This window comes from Oryctolagus cuniculus, chromosome 2 (genome assembly GCF_964237555.1).
Source record: "Oryctolagus cuniculus chromosome 2, mOryCun1.1, whole genome shotgun sequence".
Taxonomy (NCBI): Eukaryota; Metazoa; Chordata; class Mammalia; order Lagomorpha; family Leporidae; genus Oryctolagus; species Oryctolagus cuniculus.
In genome coordinates this window covers 132,584,783-132,608,666 of record NC_091433.1, presented here as the reverse complement: position 1 = coordinate 132,608,666, position 23,884 = coordinate 132,584,783, and the positions used below count along the sequence as shown (strand labels likewise).

General features: G+C 46.3%; 2 protein-coding genes and 1 non-coding gene across 51 annotated transcripts in view; 2 read left to right on the top strand and 1 right to left on the bottom strand.

The window, feature by feature from the left end:
• Window positions 1-21,794, bottom strand: part of LOC103347661 (uncharacterized) — a 151,485-nt gene extending 129,691 nt beyond the window's left edge. For 3 of the 49 annotated variants that reach the window (XR_011386552.1, XR_011386585.1, XM_070069017.1), the window contains exons 1-4: window positions 21,266-21,386; window positions 19,941-20,026; window positions 17,543-17,691; window positions 4,145-4,168 (exon numbers count right to left, since the gene is read on the bottom strand). Coding sequence is in view for 4 of the 49 variants with exons in the window: in XM_070069014.1 (XP_069925115.1) it covers window positions 4,145-4,168; window positions 17,543-17,572 (54 nt within the window). In the remaining 45 variants the exon portion in view is untranslated. Of the gene's footprint in view, window positions 1-4,144; window positions 4,169-11,558; window positions 11,863-17,512; window positions 17,692-19,940; window positions 21,387-21,659 lie in introns of those variants that run through there. The other 46 variants (XR_011386571.1, XR_011386588.1, XR_011386570.1 and 43 more) reach the window with 41 other exon arrangements.
• On the top strand, window positions 9,064-9,170 carry LOC127490396 (U6 spliceosomal RNA). The gene has a single exon (XR_007918358.1). It is a non-coding gene; the product is annotated as a U6 spliceosomal RNA (small nuclear RNA).
• A 298-nt stretch (window positions 21,795-22,092) lies between the features above and the next one.
• Window positions 22,093-23,574, top strand: PCBP1 (poly(rC) binding protein 1). The gene has a single exon (NM_001082124.1). It carries the CDS (start codon window positions 22,123-22,125, stop codon window positions 23,191-23,193), a length of 1,071 nt encoding a protein of 356 aa, NP_001075593.1. The 5' UTR covers window positions 22,093-22,122; the 3' UTR covers window positions 23,194-23,574.
• The last annotated feature ends 310 nt before the right edge of the window (window positions 23,575-23,884 follow it).

The following is a 23,884-nucleotide window of genomic DNA, read 5'->3' as shown; positions in this document are numbered from 1 at the left end:
GAAAACATAGTTGAAGTTTTGGGAAAAGCTCTGGAGTGCTAGGGAAAAGGGCTTGGCATCAGTCAGGCAAAGTCAGGGAAGTAGTGTGAGGTGACCTACAGAGCGAGCTCCTTCCTTTGGTAAAGAAGTGCACTGCTGTAAACACGGCATAAACCAAACCTCTGGCAAAAGGAGCTGGGGCGAGCTGCATTCTGTGAAAAGCCTGGGGTGTGTGTGGGTGGGAAAGTGGGGGTGTCTAAGACAATCTACAGGAGTCACAACACAAAGCAGCAATTCCAGTAGGCACAGTATAAAATTGAATAGCTGGAACAGCAGGAGGAGGCTAGAGACTTGACTAGAAAGAAGGTAAGGAGACTCTACAAACAAGGAGAGAGGAAGCTGAGATAAAGCCTTTCCTTCTTCAGCAAACAGATCACAGACAACTCTCAGGTGACTGTACTCCTAACTTTCAACTTTCTGTGGATGAAAGACCATGTATTTAGTCATGTTTTCCTGGTTACCCAAAGAAATTATACTGCCCAGGCATTGCCCAACAGCTGATTCACTGTCAGTTAGTCTCTATCACAGCCTGTTAACCCTCACACCTCACATGGTCATATACCACACAACTCTGGAAAGAAAACAAGCCAATGTGAGCTGTCAAAGTCCTCTGCACACCTGACCTCGCCCTCTGGGGTAAGTTTCATTTCAAAACTGAAAGAAACTGCAAGCTGGGGAAATCCAAAGATCAACAAATCCAGGAACAGGTGGTTCCCAGCAGAAAAGGGTCCCAGGCTACAACTTAAAACAGAAACCAGACCACTGATAAGACATGGTTTATGATGTCTGTCTCCAAGCTTTCAGATTCCTTTTACAAACCTCATGTATATTTTCAATATTTACAACAGGGCATGGCCATACTTATCCAGTGCCTGACTATTAAACACCTAATTCTCCAAGTACTCAAGCAACTTCCTTGTTATTAAATTTTAGACCCACAGGTAGAGAACTCTTTCTACCAAAGGCCATTTGAATATTTATAATATCATTCATGGGCCATTCAAAATTGCCAACTTAAAAATTAGCACAAGCCAGTGCCACGGCTCACTAGGCTAATCCTCCGCCTTGCGGTGCCGGCACACCGGGTTCTAGTCCCGGTCGGGGCGCCGGATTCTGTCCCGGTTGCCCCTCCTCCAGGCCAGCTCTCTGCTATGGCCCGGGAGTGCAGTGGAGGATGGCCCAAGTACTTGGGCCCTGCACCCCATGGGAGACCAGGAGAAGTACCTGGCTCCTGCCATCGGATCGGCGCGGTGCGCTGGTTGCAGCGCGCTGGCCGCGGCGGCCATTGGAGGGTGAACCAACGGCAAAGGAAGACCTTTCTCTCTGTCTCTCTCTCTCATTGTCCACTCCTGCCTGTCAAAAAAAAAAAAAAAAAAAAAAAAAAAAAAAAATTAGCACACAATATTTATTGAATTTTGAGTCATGCCTGCAGTTGCTTTGGTAGGGCCAGACCAAATAATGTTTCTACCCATTTTAGACCTTAGGGAGAGCTTTAGTAACTGAGAAACCAGGAGACTTGTGAATTCTTCAGTTCTTCAAATAAGTTAAGTTTTAATTGTAATGAATTTAGCAATTCCTCCTTTTTTCATCTCCCCAAAAACCCTTGGCAAAGTGTTTTTTTTTTTTTTCAACAAAAAATTTATTTATAACTCCATCTGGGTCCTCCTATGGGGTGGCAGGGGCCCAAGTACTTGTGGCAGCCTCCGCTGCTTTCTCAGGTGCTGGGAGCTGGACTGGAAGCAGAGCAGTCAGGACTTGAACCAGCTCTCCAATATGGAAAGCTGGCATAAAAAGCAGCAGCTTAGTCTGCTGCACCACCACACTGGCCCCTTTGGCAAAATTTGTCAAAAACTGTCTAAGTTGTTTATAATGGCTCTCTCACTGAGCAATATTCAATATAAAAAAAAGTTTAGTTCATCAAAGGAGCCAGACTATTTGCTTGAGGTTCATTTGTGACTAGCTGTTTGACCTGGGGCAAGTCACTTCACCTCTCTGGGCTGAGTTGTTTCCTCATTTGTAGAGTAAGGAGGCTAGAAACAAAAGGAAGGAGAATAATAAAATGTCCCAGAACGAAAAACAGACTTTTAAGTTCCTAAGTCTAAAAGGCTCAACAGGTACCCAGCAGGGTTATTTCAAAAAGAAACACATCTTAGCATACTATGGTGAAATTCTTGGTATAAATAAAAAATTCACAAGCTTCTAGAGAGAACAGGCTACTATTTACAAAGGAAAAAGAATCCTACTGGCACTGGATTTTTCATTTACAACACCAGAAATTCAAGACAGTGGAAATATCTTATATACTTTATATAAAGACTATGTCTGGTATCAAAAATTGTAAACCTTGGGCAGGCATTTGGTGAACTTGTTAAGATACCATTTTAGGAGCTGGTGCTGTGGCATAGTGGGTAAAGCCGCTACCTGCAATGCCAGTATCTCATATGGGAGCCAGTTCGGAGTCCCAGCTGCTCCATTTCCAATCCAGCTCTCTACTAATGCACCTGGGAAAGCAACAGCAGATGGCTCATGTGCTTGGGCTCCTGCCATTCAAATGGAAGAACTGGTTGTGCTCCTGGCTCCTGGCTTCAATCTGTCCCAGTCCTGGCCATTGTGGCTATCTGGGGAGTGAACCAGCAGATGGAAGATTTCTCTCTCTCTGCCTCTGCCTCTCCTTCTCTGTAACTCTGACTTTCAAACAAATAAATGTTTTAAAAAAAGATGCTCTTCAGAAGCTGTATACCATATTAAAGTTTCTAGGTTCAAGTTCTGGCTCTGCTTCCGCTTCTAGCTTCTTGCTAATATGTACCCTGGAAGACAACAGGTTGATAGTTCAAGTGGTAGGTCTATGGCAGCCATGTGGGAGACCCAGATTAGGATCCAGGTTCCTGGCTTTGGCTTGGCCCAGCCCAGCTGTTGTGGGCATTTAGGGAATGAACCAGGGAATGGACAATCTCTCTGTCTTTCAAATCCAGAGAATGGAAGACCTCACAGTTTTTCAAATAAAATGAAAATAAATAAACTTAAAAAAAAAAGGGAATCCTAAACTGAACCAAGACATCAATGAAGATTTTATAAAAATTGGACACTGTCTCTCCCTCTAACTCTTGCCTTTCAAATAAATAAAATAAATATAAAACCACGGTGGGGAGGAGGGGCAGCATTCTGGTGTAACGAGTTAAGCTACCTACAATGCCAACATCCTATATGGGCACCAGTTCATGTCCTAGCTGCTCCACTTCCAATCCAACTCCCTAGGAAAGCAGCGGAAGATGACCCAAGTCCTTGGGCCCCTGCACCCATGTGGGAGACTCCGATAAAGTTCCTGGATCCTGGATCCTGACTCCTGGCCTCGCCCTGGCCTAGTCCCAACTGCTATAGCCATTTGGGGAGTGAATCAGCAGATGGAAGATCTCTCTCTCTTCCCTTCTCTCTCTCTGTAACTCTGCCTTTCAAATAAATAAAATAAATCTTAAAAAAAAAAATTGGACAAATAGACTGTGAAAGTATTACCCATGCCCCTCTTCTAGGAAAATCACTCAAAAAAAAAAAAAGTCCCAGATTAATAATTAAAATTGGGACAGAACTGAGAAATACAAAATACACAAGAAACACATGTTTTCTCTCCCAGAAAAAAAAACTCTTAATGAGGTTGGACCAGATGACTTCTGATGGCCTTTCTCAGCACAAACTATTCTGTAGACAAGGCTCTGGCAGTCTGGGATCATGAGTTGGTTCATCACCTAGTGGTCTGATGAAGGAAATGCAGTTCCTCAAGTGCCCGGATAAACTTCCAGCCATTTTGTGAGCTCAGTGTGCAGGGCAGCAACCTCACCTCCAAGCAACTACAAGCATAAGAGACTGAAAACCTTGTTCACTCATTCATTCTCCAAGTATGTGGGGAAGGACCATTTTATGCCTAGATAATCCTAAGAAAGGGAACACAGATCTGTTAGGATGCATTTGCAAACTAGTGAAAGGTAAAGATTCTTTCTGTGCAGATAGCTCTGAACTGAAAGCAAGTTTAAATGCTATGACAAAACTGTAAATATGTCTTATAAACAGGAAAGTTCACAAGATTGGCATGTGGAAGATGGATTATATTTACCTTGTATGAGTCCACGAGACTGGCCTAAAATTAATGAGAAGTTTCAATTAGATTTCAGTTCAAAACACACATAACTTTCTACCAATAAGAGCTATTAACAAGCAAATAATGTTCTCAAGAAGTGATGACCACCTCATCTTCAGATATATTCACATAGAATTGGAATGATCATTTGTTGGGGGAACATTAGAAAGCATTTTTTTTTTTTTTTTTTTGACAGGCAGATTTAGACAGTGAGAGAGAGAGAGAAAGACAGAGAGAAAGGTCTTCCTTTCCGTTGGTTCACCCCCCCAAAATGGCAGCTACGGCCGGCGCGCTGTGCCAATCTGAATCCAGGAGCCAGGTGCTTCCTTCTGGTCTCCCAGCGGGTGCAGGGCCCAAGCACTTGGGCCATCCTCCACTGCCTTCCTGGGCCACAGCAGAGAGCTGGACTGGAAGAGGAGCAACTGGGACAGAATCCAGTGCCCCAACCGGGACTAGAACCTGGGGGGTGCCAGCACCACAGGCAGAGGATTAGCCAAGTGAGCCATGGTGCCGGCCTAGAAAGCATTTCTGTAACCAAATAGCATAATGGAGACCCGGAATATTGTATTAAATTACCTTACAGGCTCTTTCCAGCTCTAAGAGTCTATTGTTCCAATGCAGTGTTTAGTTTAGTGGTTAAAACATCCCTGTCCAGGGCTGGCGCTGTGGCTCACTTGGTTAATCCTCCGCCTGCGGCACAAGCATCCCATATGGGTACCGTGTTCTAGTCCCAGTTGCTCCTCTTCCAGTCCAGCTCTCTGCTGTGGCCCAGGAAGGCAGTGGAGGATGGCCCGAGTGCTTGGGCTTCTGCACCCGCATGGGAGACCAGGAGGAAGCACTGGGCTCCTGGCTTTGGATCGGTGCAGCGCCAGCCATGGTGGGAGTGAACCAATCCCTGTCCTACACAGGAGGGCCTTGGTTCAAAGACCAACTCCAGCACCTGTCTTCAGCTTCCCACGAATTTGGACCCTAGGAGGCAGTGGTAATGACTCAACTAATTGAGTTCCTGCTACCCTCATGGGTCATCTGGAATCAGTTCCAGGATCTTGGCTTCAGCCAGCCCAATCCTGGCAACCACAGCCATTTGGAGATGATGAACCATTATGGGAGCTCTTTCTCTGCTTCTTAAATAAAAATTAAAGAGTTTATCATCCTGGGTCTGACACTGTGGCACAAAAGGTAAAGCTGCTGCCTGTGGTGCCAACAGCCATATGGGCACCAGTTCCAGTCCCAGATCCAGCTGCTCCACTTCCCACCCAGCTCCTTGTTAATGCACCAGGGAAAGCAGCAGATGATGGCCCAAGTCCTTGAGCCCCTGCACCCTTATGGGAGACCCAGTTGAAACTCATGGCTCCTGGTTTTAGCCTAGCCCAGCCCTGGCCAATGCAGCCATCTGGGGAGTGCACCAGTGGATAGAAGGGCTCTCGGCCAGCACTGCGGCTCACTAGGCTAATCCTCCGCCTTGCGGTGCCGGCACACCGGGTTCTAGTCCTGGTCGGGGCACCGGATTGTGTCCCAGTTGCCCCTCGTCCAGTCCAGCTCTCTGCTGTGGCCAGGGAGTGCAGTGGAGGATGGCCCAAGTCCTTGGGCCCTGCACCCCATGGGAGACCAGGAAAAGCACCTGGCTCCTGCCTTCGGATCAGTGTGGTGCACCGGCCACAGCGCGCTGGCCGTGGCGGCCACTGGAGGGTGAACCAACGGCAAAGGAAGACCTTTCTCTCTGTCTCTCTCTCTCTCACTGTCCACTCTGCCTGTCAAAAAAAAAAAAAAAATTTTTTTAAAAAAAAGAAGGGCTCTCTCTCTCTCTCCCTTCCTCCCTCCCTCCCTCTCTGTAACTCTGCCTTCAAATAAATAAACCTTAAAAATAAAAAACTCTACCATCCTAAGTAAAACAAAACCAAAACCAAAAGAAAACAAACAAAAAACACTATTAATGGTTCCTCCTTCTGCTTATATTTTTTTAAGAATCACCCAGGAAGGACAACCAAGTAACTAAAAATACAGGTTTGATAATATATTCTACTTGAGTAAATATGAACATGATATTTGACTCAATTTACCTCAATTTCATTATCTATTAATTTAAAACAGTTAACTGTCCCATCTCAAAACATTGCTGTAAAGATTAAATGACAGGGGCCGGCGCCGCGGCTCAATAGGCTAATCCTCCGCCTAGCGGCGCCGGCACACCGGGTTCTAGTCCCGGTCGGGGCGCCAGATTCTGTCCCGGTTGCCCCTCTTCCAGGCCAGCCCTCTGCTGTGGCCAGGGAGTGCAGTGGAGGATGGCCCAGGTGCTTGGGCCCTGCACCCCATGGGAGACCAGGAAAAGCACCTGGCTCCTGGCTCCTGCCATCGGATCAGCGCGGTGCGCCGGCTGCAGCGCGCCGGCCGCGGCGGCCATTGGAGGGTGAACCAACGGCAAAGGAAGACCTTTCTCTCTGTCTCTCTCTCTCACTGTCCACTCTGCCTGTCAAAAAATAAAAAAATAAAAAAAAAATAAAAAAAAAAATAAAAAAAAAAAAAGATTAAATGACAGGATACTTTGCTGAGTACTTTAAATAGCACCCAATATATGAAATTGTTGAAAACTAGCAACTTGAAAAGAAAAGGGAAAAGGAAGGGGTGGGGGGCAGGGAGGAAGCAGAGAATGAAACCTAAATGAGCTGCTTGCTTTAGTCATCTGTACTAAAGTTTCAACTAAAGCATTCCTGGCTGTTGCTGGCCAAGAGACTGAGTTCCCTTGGCAACCAGCCTTTAAAAAGAGCCCAGATTTACCTTCTTCAGGGAGGCAGCTCATCCCTAACCCTGGGATTTGGCATCTTCCCTGCACAAAGCATACTTCCATGGACCTCATGAATACCACCGCCCCAAAATGACAGAGCTGAGCAGGTATTATTCTCCTTATCAATAACAGAACATCAGAGTTCAAAGGGACCTCAGATAGCATCTACAACAACCCCTTTGTTTAATTAATAATGACAAAAAGGCTAAGAAAAATGATGTCCTGGATAAACTGGTGACAGGATCAAGACAAGATCATAAGCCTCCTTATTCCTGGTCTGATAGTTAAAAATCTTCCCATTTTCGGATAGGAAAAACAAAACTGGCCCTACTACCTTTCATGCCACACAGCCCACACAGATTAATCTAAAGTTTAAAATGTTCCAAAATGTAAAATGCTTCTGATTCCAAGCACTTTGAATAAGAGATACTTAATCTGTACTAGCCTCACATTGGTCAGAGAAGACTAAAAGCAGAACACAAAGGTTAAGACCATGGACTTTGGAGCCAGACCACTGTATTCAAATGCCAGTTCTATCACTCACCGTAATTCTAAGCAAGTTCCCTAACCCTTCTTACAAAGTTACTTAAGAATCAAATAAAATAATCCATGTAAAGGACACAGCAACATAAAATGTTCCAAATACGTACACTGCTCTGCTTCCCCTCATCATCACCAGCTACGCTAAGAAGACAGACAAGCTTAACAATGACACCAGACAAGCGGGCCCAAAGGTATTTATTTAAGTCCAGTTTCTGGCTCAAGGAACACTCAATCCCTCAGCAGCAGAAGACAACCAACCTATCACACATTCATTTATCTGGATCTAGGAAAAAGTCAGTTTGGAGAATCAAGACACATGCTATGGTGATAAGATGTTTAAGATCACAAGTGAACATTCTTCAGGTGAGTCAGAAATCTAAGCCTGACTTTGACTTCTACACTCACCTCAAGTTCAACAAGATTCAGTCTCTTCCCAACAGCTACTAAGGTGAGACAGTACAATGGTTAAAAATAAAAGCTCTGGAGTTTGCCTGGGTACCAACTCTGTTTCCAACATTTCTACAATGTATGACTTACGCACATTATTTTACCTCTCTCTGAGCTTTTTTTTTTTTTTTTTTCAAGATTTATTTACTTATTTAAAAGATTTACAGAGAGGCAGGGGCAGAGAGAGAGAGGTCTTCCATCCACTGGCTCACTCCCTAAATGGCCACAATGACCCGAGCTGAGCCAATCCGAAGCCTGGAGCCAGGAGCTTCCTCTGGGAAAGTGTAAGGGCCCAAGGACTTGGGCCATCTTCTACTGCTTTCCCAGGCCATTGCAGAGAGCTAGATGGGGAGTGGAGCAGCTGGGACTGGAACTGGCGCCCATATGGGATGCCAGCACTGCAGGCAGTGGCTTCACCCGCTATACCACAGAGCCAGCCCCTCTCTCTAAGCTTTTGTTTCTCCATCTTTAAGTGAGGATTATAATTATGTTAGTTATAAAAGCTGACATTTAGTAAGTACTATTTTCTTTTCCTTTCAAATTTTAGTTTATTTGAGTTATAGAGGGAGAAAGAGACAAAGAGGGAGAGGGAGCTCCCAGTATCTGGTTCACTCCAAATGCCCATTACATCCAGCACCGAGCCTGGGCCAAAACTAAAACTGGGAACTCAATCCAGATCTCCCATGTGGGTGACAGGAACCCCATTACTTGAGTCATCACCACAGCCTCCTAAGGTCTGTACTGTCAAGAATTTGGAGTCAGTAACTGGAACTGGGGATCAAACCCAGGTACTCCAATATGGGCATCTTAAGCAGTGCCTTAACTGCTAGGCCAAATGCCTGCCCTGGTAAGCAACTGGCTATATGCCAAGCACCATGCTAAGCACTCACAACAAGGCTCAAGTCATCTAATCAACACAACCACCTTACAAGGAAGATATTATTAGTACTGTCAATTTACAGACACAGATGAAGAAAATGAGGCACAGGTTTCTCATTCAGTGTCACAATTAGCTACCAGTAAAGCTGTCAGTGCAGGAGGTCTAATCTCAGATTTTATTCCTATACTGCTCTCCTTCTCAAAGTAATGACATCGTGTTGTTTTGTTAAAACAAGGCAATCCAGTGCTCGCTTCGGCAGCACATATACTAAAATTGGAACGATACAGAGAAGATTAGCATGGCCCCTGCGCAAGGATGACACGCAAATTCGTGAAGCGTTCCATATTTAAAAAAAAAAAAAAACAAAACAAGACAATCCACTGTGCTAAAGTGGTTAGCACAGTGCCTGGCTCATTAAAATCAGGCATTACTATTACTATTGTTATTATCATCATCAATTCCTTTGCACCTTCCCAAGGATTACTACCTCCTAAGTTCTAATCTCAGTTAAAGTTAAGGGGTTGTTTGCCTATCCAACTACCAAGTCATTTGGTAGCTTGGGATGGGTTTCTCATGTAATGTAGGGGAAATATACCTGGTTGCAGAGATAAGGAAATACTGCAAATGTATTACTCTATAAACAGCAAAATACTAAAACCTCTATTTTTTTTAAAGATTTTATTTATTTATTTGAGAGGTAGAGTTACAGACAGTGAGAAGGAGAGACAGACAGAAACATCTTCCTTCCATTGGCTCACTCCCCAAATGGCTGCAACGGCCAGAGCTGCGCCAATCTGAAGCCAGGAGCCAGGAGCTTCTTCCGGGTCTCCCACATGGGTACAGGGGCCCAATGGCTTGGGCCATCTTCTACTGCTTTCCCAGGCCATAGAGGAGAGCTGGATTGGAAGAGGAGCAGCCGGGACTAGAACCAGCACCCATATGGGACGCCAGCGCTGCAGGCAGAGGATTAACCTACTGCACCACGGCGCCGACCCCAAAACCTCTGTTTTTAAAAATAAAATCTTTATGGGGCAGGCATTGTGGTGCAGCAGGTTAAGCCACCACTTGGATGCCCACATCTCATATCTGAGTGATAGTTTGATTCCCAGTTCCTCTGCATTTCTGATCCAGCTTCCTGCTAATGTATCTGGGAGACAGTGGATAATGGCTCAAATGCTGGAGGCCCTGCAATCCATATGAGAGACCCAGATAGTGTTCCTAGCTCCTGGCTTTGGACTGGCCTAGCCCTGGCTATGCAGTTATCTAAGGAGTGAGCCAGAGGATAGAAGCTTGTAGTCTCTTGCTCTCTCACTCTGTGTGTGTGTGTTTGTGTGTACCCCTCTGTCTCTCTGTCTTTCAAATAAAATCTTTATTACACTAAATAGAATACATTATGAAATTTTTCAAAATAAAATGGATATATAATATTTACTTTAAAAATGATCAGTCTTCTACCTCCCTTCCTCTTTCCACCTTCCTGTTCTAAAAACCTATGTTAGTTAGGCATTTAATCCTCAAAAAAAAAACAGACTGATGTCAAGAAGTGGGCATTGTGTAACTGGTTAGGTCACCCATTTGGGACATTCGCATCCCTTATCCAAGCACCTGGTTCAAGTCCGAGCTATGCCAGGCTTCCAATCCAGCTTCCTGCTAATGCCCCTGAGAAGCAACAGATGATGACCCAGGTACTTGGGTTCCTGCCATCTATGTCAGAGACCCAGATGGAGCTTAAGGTCCTGGCTTTAGCCTGGCCTGGCAGCTCTGGCTGTTGTGGGCATTTGGGGAGAGAACCAGTAGATGGAAGTGCGGTCTCTCACTCTCTTGAGCTCTCTTGAGCTCTCTCCCTGTCATTTGCCTTTCAAATTTTCATATATAAAGACTGGTATTGTCATTATCTCCATTGGACAGGTATAGAAACTGAAGTTCAGAAAGATTCCAGGCCACACAGTTACTAAGTGGATGGCCAGGGTTACTAGCAAAGAACTTTCAGATGTGGACAAAAGCAAAGTTGGTAAACTCTCATCTTTCTTGAGAGGCAGTAGCTGTGTTAGAAGGTACCCAAAAAGAACAAAGGCTGATAAAAGAATTTTTAAGAAACTCTTGGAAAGGCCAAAGCTGCTCTAACGAGGCAAGACAAATCAGGAACTATAATTTAAAAAGCCAATAATGCAGCAACATATCATTAATTCTGCCCTCCCAGAAACAGTGCAAATTATTGATGAGCCTGACAAACCAAGACTTCATCTCTGATAGTATCCACACCCCTAAACACCAGTCCTCACCAATTGCAGAATGATGTAGCACTTTAGAGACCACAGCATTATTCAGATCAAAATAAGCATTTTTTAGGCCCAATGTAACTTGAGAAAGAGTGTCTTCTTATTCACCTAGGTCTTTCCCTCATTATGTAGTATACAGCTCAATACAGTCAATATACTTTTGTTTAAAACATGAATAAATTTCTTCATTCAACTCCTATGTTCCAGGCACTGCTCTAGGAGGCAGAGATAGAGCTATGAGTAAACCAATGTCCTATCATAACATTTATATTCTACTGAGGGGTAATAAATAATAAACTGTGGTAGAGAATCCCTAGAAAAATACCTGGCACATATTACTTGTACTCAAAAAGTAGCTGCTAAATAATAAATAAATGAAAAATACATTAAGTAGCAGCATTCTGGGAGAAAAAATAAAGCAAAGAAGGATAAGAGAGAAGGTAGAGAGAAAAATCTTACTTTAAAAAGGATGGAAGGGGCTGGAATTGTGGTGTAACAAGTAAAGCCACCACCTGCAGTCCCCGCATCCCATACGGGCGCTGGTTCAAGTCCTGACTGCTCCACTTCCGATCCAGCTCTCTGCTATGGCTTGGGAAAGCAGTAGATTGCCCATGTCCTTGGGCCCCTGCACCCATGTGGGAGATCTGGAAGAAGCTCCTGGCTCCTGACTTCGGATCAGCACAGCTCCAGCTGTGGCGGCCAGTTGGGGAGTGAACCAACGGATGGAAGACCTCTCTCTGCCTCTTCTTCTCTCTGTGTAACTCTTTTAAATAAAAATAAATAAATCTTAAAAAAAAAAAAAAAGGATGAAAAAGGACTACTTAGCTTAGTAGGGGAAAGTTAAACAGAAGCCTGAAGAAGGGAAGGGAGGAAATAATACTGGTATCAGGAAGAATGTTGTTCCAGGCAAGGGAAAAAGCTATTTGATCCCAAGGTCTGGATTTTGGAGCAACTGAAAACATCAGCATGGCCAGATCACAAAGATGTGGCAGAAGACAGTCAGTACAGCCAGAAGGGTGGTTCTGTAGATCCTACAAGACCTTGTAATCTATGACTTTTAATCCTGATAAGACAGAGGATTCAAAGGATTACTCTTGTGAGTGTCAAGTTTAGACTGAGGAGATCAAAAGCTAATGGAGGAAGACCATGTAGAAGACTATTCCAACAGCAACAGGGCAAGTGGTGAAAAGTGCTTAAATCTGGGATATATTTTAAGGTAATGCTGACAAGACCTGCTGAAGGACTGAACAAGGACACTAAGAGAAAGAGTAGAGACAAGGGAGACTCCCTTATGTAGTCAATACAACTAAAACTAAGATGAGGGGCCGGCTCTGTGGCACAGCTAAAGCCCTGGCCTGAAATGCCAGCATCCCATATCAGTGCCAGTTCTAGTCCTGGCTGCTCCTTTTCTGATCCGGCTTTCTGCTACAGCCTGGGAAAGCAGTATAACATGGCCCAAGTCCTTGGGCCTCTGCACCCACATGGGAGACCTGGAAGAAACTCTTGGCTCCTGGCTTTGGATCAGCGCAGCTCCGGCCGTTGCGGCCATCTGGGGACCTCTCTCTGTCTCTACCTCTCTCTGTAACTCTGTCTTTCAAATAAATAAAATAAATCTTAAAAAAAAAAAAAAAAAAAAACTGAGATGAAGAGGAACTGCCAGGAAGGCAAGTTTTAGAGAACTTCTGGAGTTAGGTTTTTTAATAAACTGAAGAAGCTACTAGACACCCAAGTGGAGAAATTCAGTGAACAGTGAGTACTAAGAGTGTTGAGTTCAAATCTCAATAATCCACAAATGAAGCAGAACAGTAATCATTAAATATTAGATAATGTAAATATCCTTTTACCCTCCTGAAAAGACTATACTTTTTTAAGATTTATTTTAGGGGTCAGCATTGTAGTGTAATAGGTTAAGCCACTGTCTGCAGTGCAGGCATTTCATATGGGTGCTGGTTCAAGTCCCAGCTGTTCCACTTCCAATCCAGCTCTCTGCTAATGTACCTGGGAAAGTAGCAGAGGATGGCCCAAGTCTTTGGGCCCCTGCACCCGCGTGGGAGACCCAGAAGAAGCTCCTGGCTCCTGGCTTCAGATCAGCGCAGCTCTAGCCGTTGCAGCCAATTGGGGAGTGAACCAGTGGATGGAAGACCTCTCTCCCTCTCTCTCTCTCTCTCTCTGCCTCTCCTTCTCTCTCAGTGTAAATCTGACTTTCAAATAAATAAATAAACAACCCTTTTTTTTTAAAAAAAAAAAAAAAGGATGACATCTGGGGCACCCACAATTCATACCTGAGTACAAGTCCTAGTTCCACTTCTGATCCTGCCCCCTGCTAATGCACACCCTGGGAGGCAGCAGGTTATGATTTAAGTAATTGGGTCCCTGCTACCCACTTGGTAGATGCAGATGGAGTTCTGGGTTCCTGGATTTAGCCTGGCCTAATCTGGCTGTTGCAGGCATTTTGGGAGTGAACCAGCATATGAAAGATCTCTGTCTCTTCACTTTTCAAACAAATGAAAAACAGCTTTTATAAAAATTATTGTTGAATGAATGATTACAATGGAATTTTACAGATTTATTTATTTATCTGAAAGGCAGAGTTAGAGAGAGAGAGAGAGAGAGAAAGAGGAAGATTGAGAGATCGAGAGACTGATCTTCTGTCCACTGGTTCACTTCCTAAATGGCCATAAGGGCCAGGGATGGGTCAAAGCCAGGAGCCTGGAGTTTTAGCCCATGTCACATGGATGCAGCAGAAGAACTTGGGCCATCTTCCACTGCTTTCTCAGGTGCATTAGCAGGAAGCTGGATTGGAAGTGAAGCAGCCAGGACTCGAACTGTCACTATATGGGATGCCAATGTCACAGGCAGTGGCTTAACCTGCTATGCCACGATACTGACCCTAACACAATGAAATTTTACCGGAAATATCCTCTGTGATTTTTTTTTCCTTCCATGAGTCTATTAAATAAATAAATAAATTTTTTTATTCAAAAGGCAGAGAATCAGAGAGAATCTTCCACCTTCTGGTTCACTCAAGAAATGCCTACAACAGCCAGGGCTGGCTCAGGCTGAAGCTAGGAGTCTGGAACTCCATCTGGGTCTGCCATGTGACTGGCAGAGACTGGCTGCACATTAGCAGGAAGCTGGAACAGAAGTATAGTGATAGAGACTTAAACCAGGCACTCCAATATGGTATGTGAACATCCCAAGTAACAGCTTAACTCTCTTCTGTGATTTTTATAATTTTTTAAAAATTTTATTTGCGATAGAAAGAGACAGAGATCCAGCTCCCCACCCATTAGTTTACTCAATTGCCTCCAATAGTCAGGACCAGGCCAGGGCCAGGTCAAAGCCAGGAATTCAATGCAGGGTCTCCCACATGGGTAACATCAGAACTTGCTAGATTGCTAGGACACAAATAGTTAATTCAAAAAACACTTGTATGATGAAGCACAAATAGCTACTACCAAACCTGACAATCAGGGCTGGTGTTGTGGCATAGCAGGTTAAGCTGCTGCCTGCAATGCCAGCATCCCATACAAGTACCAGTTCTAGCCCTAGCTGCTCCATATCCTATCCCGCTCCCTACTAATGTGCCTGGGAAAGCATCAGATGATGGCCCAAGTGCTTGGGACCCTGCATCCATGGGAGAGACACAGAAGAAGCTCCTGGCTCCTGGCTTCAGACTGGCTCAGCTCTGGCCATTGTGGCCATCTGAGGAGCAAACCAGCAGAGGAAGCTCTTTTTTTTTTTTAAGATTTTATTTATTTATTTATTTGAGAGGTAGAGTTATAGACAGTGAGAGGTAGAGACAAAGCAAAAGGTCTTCCTCCCGATAGTTGACTCCCCAAAGGACCGCAACAGCCAGAGCTGCGCCAATCTGAAGCCAGGAGCCTCTTCCAGGTCTCTCACATGGGTGCAGGGGCCCAAGCACTTGGGCCATCCTCCGCTGTTTTTCCCAGGCCATTAGCAGGGAGCTGGATTAGAAATGGAGCAGCAAGGACACAAACAGTGTTTAAATGAGATGCCAGCATTAAACTGGCAGCAGTTTAACCCAGTGCATCACAATGCCTGTCCTGTGATTTTTCTTTTCTTTTTTTTTTCTTTTAAAGATTTATTTACTTATTTGAAAGTCAGAGTTACACAGAGAGAGGAGAGGCAGAGAGAGAAAGAATTCTTCCATCCACTGGTTCACTCCCCAATTGGCCACAACAACTGCAGCTGTGCCGATCCAAAGCTAGGAGCTTCTTCCAGGTCTCCCATATGGGTGCAGGGGCCCAAGGACTTGGGCCATCTTCTGCTTTCCCAGGCCACAGCAGAGAGCTGGATCGGAAGTAGAACAGCCGGCGCCTCAGCTCAATAGGCTAATCCTCCACCTAGCGGCGCCGGCACACTGGGTTCTAGTCCCAGTCGGGGCGCCGGATTCTGTCCCGGTTGCCCCTCTTCCAGGCCAGCTCTCTGCTGTGGCCAGGGAGTGCAGTGGAGGATGGCCCAAGTGCTTGGGCCCTGCACCCCATGGGAGACCAGGAGAAGCACCTGGTTCCTGCCTTCGGATCAGCGCAGTGCGCCGGCCGCAGCGTGCCAGCCGTGGTGGCGGCCATTGGAGGGTGAACCAACGGCAAAAGGAAGACCTGTCTCTCTCTCTCTCACTATCCACTCTGCCTGTCAAAAAAAAAAAAAAAAAAAAAAAAAAAGGAAGTAGTGCAGCCAGGACTTGAACCAGCACCCATATGGGATGCCAGCGCTTCAGGGCAGGACACTAACCTGCTGTGCCACAGCACCAGCCCCATATCTTGTGATTTTTCTAACTCATCTTCCATAATAATCTACCTGAATTTAGGCTATTCTTAAAATTACTGATATCTGATCACATCCCAGTTGACAAAAAAATAAAGAAATTTCCCAATCTACCTGAGACTGGAAATAGAATATAAACAGGGGAAGTACATGCTACCCAGGTTGAGCTCAGGAGTTATCCTGCCATCTGCCAAGACTAGCAGCCTATGCCTCTCACATCACAGTGGATAACGGACCTCCATATTGTTCTCTTCACTTTCTTTCGACTGATCCTGCATTTTCCTCTTCTCTCTACCCTCATCTTTTAGCTCTTTGCCTTTTTTAATCCCCCTCCATTTTCTATACTTACTTGCAGCCTGTTCTCATTTTTTCCTTTATCTTTTGTTTGTATTCCTTTCCCCATGCCTTATTTCAGGCAGGAGTACCATGGAAAATCCACAGACACTGCTTTGCCCAATTGGGAGCATTTGGGCCAAGGATGTTGCTGTATCTTTGTATTGTTGCTACAATAGACATCAATCTAGTGATTCTCAGGGAACCAAGAAGTGATCCCATTAACAGCAGTGCAGGGTCACCAGGTCTTAAGATCAAATCAGGCTACAGTAGCCTAGAAAGTAATAGGGAAAAGACCTTCTCAATTTAGTATTATTTTAAATAACAGAGAAGTAGGTTGGTAAGTCTGAAGAAGAGAAAAATGAAACTTCTATTTAACTGCTGCATTTTGGTAGGGAACATTTAAATAACTATAGTACAGATGTTGTGTCAAGTAAGTTAAACAAAAGAAATATGCCCCCAACCCTGTGTCCTGGCATTCAGGGTCAAACCTGTCACTGCCATCCCATAACGGCACTGGTTTAGGTCTCAGCGGCTCTACTTCTGATCCAGCTCCCTGAAAATGGCCCGGGAAAAGCAGTGGAAGATGACCCAAGTGAGTCTCTGCCACCCACATAAGAGACCCTGAAGAACCTCCTGGCTTCAGAATGGCCCACCTCTGGCTATTGAAGCCATCTGGGAAGCGAAACAGCAAAATGGAAGCAGATGTCTCTCCCTCTCTCTCTCTGTAACTTTCTAACAAATCTTTTTAAAAAAGAAAAGAGGCCTTTACTCCCAGGGAATTTAAGCTTTTTGAAGAATCATCCCCACCCTTTCTCAAACACATAAACACAGAGACAACAGAAACAACAGATAAGAGATTTTCTTAAACTAAGAGTCAGAACCCTAGGGGAACCAGATTGGAAGTTTTAGGACAAAAAAAAAAAAAAAAAAGTTACTGGCGGGCAAGCTCTTTGAGTTGAAGGTAAAGTTATCTATGCATCAAAGCTCAAGCCACAAGCATCAGAAATCAAGGAAAAAACAATCCACAAGTAGGAGTCAGGAAACGCTGCTCAGATCCTAACAAGCTGTGTAAACTCAGGGAAGTCATTTCACTCGTCTGACCCAAAGGTGGCTCTTTCATAAAGCAGGGATAAATTTACTGGCCAAGTTGTCTGTGATGATTAAACAAGTAATGTGAAGTCACTGTGAAAAGTCTTATGTGACTTACTAACATTACTGTAAGAGGAAACAAAAACCATTCCTGTGTATAAATCCTGTGATTCTACTTCCAAAGTCTAATTCTGACTCACCTTCCCAGTCTTGTTAAACCCTTAACCAACCTGTGGTCCCTCGAGTGGGAGAAGAGTCATGCGTGAGGCTCCAAGGGTGGGGCAGAGACTCTCAGTCAGTTGTCCTGTATCTCAGTGGCTTCCATCAATAAAATGGGCGGTGTAGAACTCACTCACATAATCCATAAGATAGCGCAGGTCTGAGGGAGGGAGTGGAGAATTTGCCAAAAGTGAGTAAAATATTTACATAACCCTACCCCCCAGGGATAAACAATGACAGTCATCAAATATCATTACTCCTTGGTCAGCATTAGAAGGGGCCTTAGAAATGGTTTAATCTCTGGTTTTACAGAAGGGAAGCCTAAGGCCCAGATAGACAAACTAGGTTCTGTAAGATGCAGAGCCAGGCAGTGGCAGAACTGGGGTTAGGGCCCAGAGTTGGATTCCAAAGTCCAGCATCTCCTTGTCAGATCACAGCATCATCCATGGCACCTGTAGCGTGAATGACACATTACTGACACCAAAACACCTTACAATGTAATCAACAGCAAATGGGGGCCATAGTAGAGAGGGGGCTGCGTGCTAGGGGAGCAGGAGTATCTGGGAAAGAGAACGCTGTGCTAAGGAGGTACACTGAGTCCTGAATGTACTCAAGGAAGAGGAAATATACCAATATTTCAGGCAGAAAAAATCTTAAAAAGGCAGTCTTGGGACGAAAGATCTAACAGCTGAAATTTTCTGTAGAGAAGCTAAAGAAGTAATTTCAGAGTACCAAAATGTTTTGAATCCGGATGCTGCTTGCTTACATCCAATGACCTTTTTTGTTGTCTCCTGAGTCTTTAATATTCACTGATTTTTTAAGTTTTCTGATCTGTTCTGTCTCCCTGCAAGACAAGGTCCTCTGCAGAGTCCACATTTAGCTTAGTGGTTAGCTATGTAGTTGCTGGGGGCAGCTGTTGTGGTGCAGTGGGTTAAGCTGCAGCCTCTTTGGATGTCTACATCTCAAATCATCGGAGTGGCTGATTCAAGTCCCCACTACTTCATGCTGCAGGATTCAGCTTCCTGCTAACTAGAAGGCAGTAGATGATGGTCCAAGTACTTGGGTTCCTATTAATCACATAAGAGATCTGGATGGAGTTGCTGGCTCCTGACTTCAGCCTGGCCTAGCCCTGATCATTGTGGCATCTGGGAGTGAACTAGGGTATATAAGCTCTCTGTCTCTCCCTCTCCCTCACTCTGCCTTTCAAATAAACAAATAAATCTTTAATAAAACAAACAAAGGTAGTATCTGGACTCAGACTGCCTAGATTCAAATCCTTGCTTTACTACTTACTACAAGAGCAATTCAAAAACTTTGTGAAAACTGGAAATAAAAGGTAAGTTTATTTTGAAGCAAAAAGTTTAATTCCATTCATACTCATCTGTGACTATGGACAAATTCCTTCACCTTTCTGTGCTTCCATAAATGAAAATAACATCACTGCCCATTTTGAGGTTCTGTAAGGACTGACCCCATATAGTGGGCACAACCTACAAAGGAGGTTTTAACAGCTCTAGTTATATTATGCCCCCCGTTTTTTTATAAAGAATATAAATTACCAGATACATTACAGGCAAGTACTGTTTCTGATGTGTAAGTCATGTTGTAAATGTAAATTTCTTATAGCATTTAGAAACTGCTTCTAGAAACGCGAGTCAATGAATTGATGCACAGAAGGAAGCTTAGAACCATGCCTAGCACATAGTGAGCACTTTTACATAGTGAACACAATTACAATCACTGTTGCTGTTACGTCTTTATCAATTAAAATTGTTTGTGGAGTTATAAAAATAATGTGAAAGCACTTTGGGAAACCTGACATATGATATTAATGTACATTAAAACTAAAAAAATCTTCTGTGTCTGACACCAGTAGAAGCAGAGCTCCGTGGGGACACATCCACCAGCCATGCATTACATGGACGGGTCCACAGGCTCTGAATTATCTGTCATGCTCTGTCAATATTTGCAGAGAAATGGAGGCTTGGCACCAAAATGAAATAATTTATTTTTACCTGGTTGGGTCACTGGGGTGGGGAAGGCGGGAGTCCAGCCCCTGAGTGGCTGAGGAAAGCAAGTGAATCACACAGAGAATTATTTGCTCCCCCCGAGCCAGGTAGATTCAAATGTGCCACAGACAAGGCCAGAGTGACAAATACCTGAGACTCTGGGCAGGGCTGAATCACTTCCACTTCTCTATCCTCTCCCAAACACCTCATAAAATGGCACTGGAGCCCGCTACAGGTGTCACACTAGGAAAACTGGGAGCCCCCAGGCAGACACAAACACAGGCTTGGTCACATCTAAAGGCTCTCTAACGGGTTTCTTCAACACTTGCCTAAACGTTTAAAATAGCATTTAAATTCTAAAAGCCTGGTTTATAGTAAAATCTAAAAATGTTGTGCTCACCAGGAAGAAAATCAGGTCTGGATTCCATGCCCGACACTGTGTGACCTTGAATTAAACCCTTCATGTTTCTAGGTTTGTATCTTCCTCTGTTAAAAAAAAGAGAGAGAAAGACAGAGATAACAATATCTACCTCAGAAGATCGTGGTAAAAAGATGGTATGAGTAAAATACCTAGCACAGGATCACAATAAATGTCTAAATCTTTTAGATTGAGTGAACACCACTTGTGGTCAGTTGAGGTTCACTGGGCAGCTGGCCTGTGAAAAAGCCAGACGTCCTACTCTCTTCAGGGAAGTTAAATCATTTTTCAGAAGCAGCTTTTTAAATCCGCACATGAGCCTGTAAAGCAGAAATTTCCCACGTCATTCCTTAAAACAGTGATTTCTAAATGCTTTGGTACTGGGGGAGCATCGTTGCGGTTCACAAATTATTTCAGGGTACTGCGTCCTATTATCCACTAACAAAAATTTTTTAAAGCGATAGGATCAATATTGTGCCCACATTTCGGAGCTATTTGCGTTCCCTGCTCCAGTTAAAGGGGGTGGGGAACTCGTTCAAATGGTCCACCAAGCGTCGGACCAGCCTGCGGGACTTCATCCCGAGCGGTCATAAGACCAGCGGCGCGGGGAGGGCCCAGGGCGGGGGCGCGCGTTCTAGAGCTTTCGGGCCCACCCCGATTTCTCGTTGGCGACGGATCGAGGCCACGTGTCGCCATTTTGTGTTCAGAAAACATGGCGGCCGCCCGCGTGGGGAAGGGGGTCGCGGTGGCGCGCTACGTTAGTCTTCTCCCCTGGTCTCTTGATGAACTTGGCGCACACCGTCTTTCCTCGTCTGGCTTAGCCAGAGGAAGAAAGGCAGGGGGCAAAAACCATAACTCGGACGCGCCAGCGTCTCGAGCGACATTTCCTTTGCGCAAGCAACGGCAGAAAAGCTGCCCAAGATGGCGGGCGCCGCCGCCGGGGGCCGCCCCCGGAGAAGCGGGGCGCGGCGGCCGCGCGGAAGGCAAAGGGCTGAAAGGCAGCCTCGGGGGCGTGGGCCGCGCGCAAAAGGCGCAGAAACAACCCAAAGCCCTGGTCCGCGCCCGCTCAGCACAGAACTACACCATTGTTTCAAATGTCTGACGAGGCCGCTGCGGTAGAAACGACACAAGGGCAGGAGGAGGGGTTTCTGTGGGTTTCACCGAAAGAAAGTTGCAAAATGCAAACAAAGCATTATGTAAATGGACGCCATTCTTTTTTTATGGCCACGTTTCCAGTATGCCCTACAAACGGTCCGCAGAGCCCAGACTCAGGCGGCGGCGGGGTGGGTTTCGGCCTTTCGGCTCACCGGCCGCCGCCGCGGGGCTGGGACAGGGGTGGGGGCTAGAGCGGGGCGCCCGGACGCCGGGGACGAAAGGCCCCCACGTGCCCGCCCGCGCCCGCCCCTCCAGCCTCGCCTCGCCGCCCCTCCCCCCCGGAAGACAGCAGCGGCCCCTCCCGTCGCCCCCACCCTCGCGCACGCGCCCTGGCCACCTCACGCGCACGTTTTAAACCCGCGGCGTCCCGGCAGCTGCCTGCAGTTACCGCCAGGGCTGCCCGTGTCGCTCCGGACAGAAAACTCCTTTGCTAGGGCAGAAAAATAAAGCGTGTCCTTCATACACAACACCAATATTTCCAGTCATCCTCCGGTGCCGTTAGCGTTAATAAAATTCACGGTCATTTTAAAACTTTGCCGGACTCACACTTTCCGTTCCCCGTGTGCTTTATTGTCAGTACCGCAGCGTTAGTTTTTTTTTTTTTTAAGTACCGCGTGGGGCTTGGCGCAATCTTGTGACCTAAAAACCACGGGTCCTCATTTTTTTTCAAGGGGTCCTGCGCAGCAAGCACTTCCGGGGTCAGAGGGTACGCGGGGTTGAAAGCGGGCTTCCCGCCCCGCCCAGACCGCCGAGGCTGCCGCCGGAGTCGCCACCGCCGCGCCCTCGCCCACCCGCCCGCCCGCCGCTCCCGGCCCCGCTCGCCCCCTCCGCCGCCGCCGCCCGCCCCTGCGACGACGCCGCGGCCTCCCGCCCGCGCCCGCTCGCTCCCGCGGCCCTCGCTCGCCTCGCGCCGGCAGTTTTGGGCCTACACCTCCCCTCCCCCCGCCAGCCACCAAAGACTTGACCACGTAACGAGCCCAACTCCCCCGAACGCCGCCCGCCGCTCGCCATGGATGCCGGTGTGACTGAAAGCGGACTAAATGTGACTCTCACCATTCGGCTTCTTATGCACGGAAAGGAAGTAGGAAGCATCATTGGGAAGAAAGGGGAGTCGGTTAAGAGGATCCGCGAGGAGAGTGGCGCGCGGATCAACATCTCGGAGGGGAATTGTCCGGAGCGAATCATCACTCTGACCGGCCCCACTAATGCCATCTTCAAGGCATTCGCTATGATCATCGACAAGCTGGAGGAAGATATCAACAGCTCCATGACCAACAGCACGGCGGCCAGCCGGCCCCCGGTGACCCTGCGGCTGGTGGTGCCGGCCACCCAGTGCGGCTCCCTGATCGGGAAAGGCGGGTGTAAGATCAAAGAGATCCGCGAGAGCACGGGGGCCCAGGTCCAGGTGGCGGGGGATATGCTGCCCAACTCGACCGAGCGGGCCATCACCATCGCGGGCGTGCCGCAGTCTGTCACCGAGTGTGTCAAGCAGATCTGCCTGGTCATGCTGGAGACGCTCTCCCAGTCTCCGCAAGGGAGAGTCATGACCATTCCGTACCAGCCCATGCCGGCCAGCTCTCCGGTCATCTGCGCGGGCGGCCAAGATCGCTGCAGCGACGCTGCGGGCTACCCCCACGCCACCCATGACCTGGAGGGACCACCTCTAGATGCCTACTCGATTCAAGGACAACACACCATTTCTCCGCTCGATCTGGCCAAGCTGAACCAGGTGGCAAGACAACAGTCTCACTTTGCCATGATGCACGGCGGGACCGGATTCGCCGGAATTGACTCCAGCTCTCCAGAGGTGAAAGGCTATTGGGCAAGTTTGGATGCATCTACTCAAACCACCCATGAACTCACCATTCCAAATAACTTAATTGGCTGCATAATCGGGCGCCAAGGCGCCAACATTAATGAGATCCGCCAGATGTCGGGGGCCCAGATCAAAATTGCCAACCCAGTGGAAGGCTCTTCTGGTAGGCAGGTTACTATCACTGGCTCTGCTGCCAGTATTAGTCTGGCCCAGTATCTAATCAATGCCAGGCTTTCCTCTGAGAAGGGCATGGGGTGCAGCTAGAACAGTGTAGGTTCACTCATAACCCCTTTCTGCTGTTTTCCCATGATCCAACTGTGTAATTTCTGGTCAGTGATTCCAGGTTTTAAATAATTTGTAAGTGTTCAGTTTCTACACTTTATCATCCGCTAAGAATTTAAAAATCACATTCTCTGTTCAGCTGTTAATGCTGGGATCCATATTTAGTTTTATAAGCTTTTCCCTGTTTTTAGTTTTGTTTTGGGTTTTTTGGCTCATGAATTTTATTTCTGTTTGTCGATAAGAAATGTAAGAGTGGAATGTTAATAAATTTCAGTTTAGTTCTGTAACGTCAAGAATTTAAGAATTAAAAATGGATTGGTTAAAATATGCTTCATATTTGAAAAAGCTGGGAATTGCTATCTTAAACTCTTTGTTGGTGCTTTTTTTTCTTCCCCTTTTAGCGGTAGGTGTTTGGAGGGAAGCGGGAGAAGGGGGGGGCCGGTCCGCGGTCATTCTCTCCGGCTCTTCTCACCTTATGGGTAAGATTCCATTCCCTCTGTGCGGCAACAAAGGAACCCCAGGCAGGTTGGGCCTGCTTTGGGCTATTTTGCCCCACCCCCACTCCCAGTGACATCTCCCAAGTTCCAGAGAGAGGCCTCTGCCCATTTCTCTGGTAGGAAAGCAGGTTTTCTCTGGTGGAGAAAGTGCCCATTCACTAGGACCTCCGATGACT

What these genes read in the sequence shown, in the direction of transcription:
- PCBP1 (NM_001082124.1), top strand. Translation starts at nt 22,123, where the DNA reads ATGGATGCCGGTGTGACTGAAAGCGGACTAAATGTGACTCTCACCATT.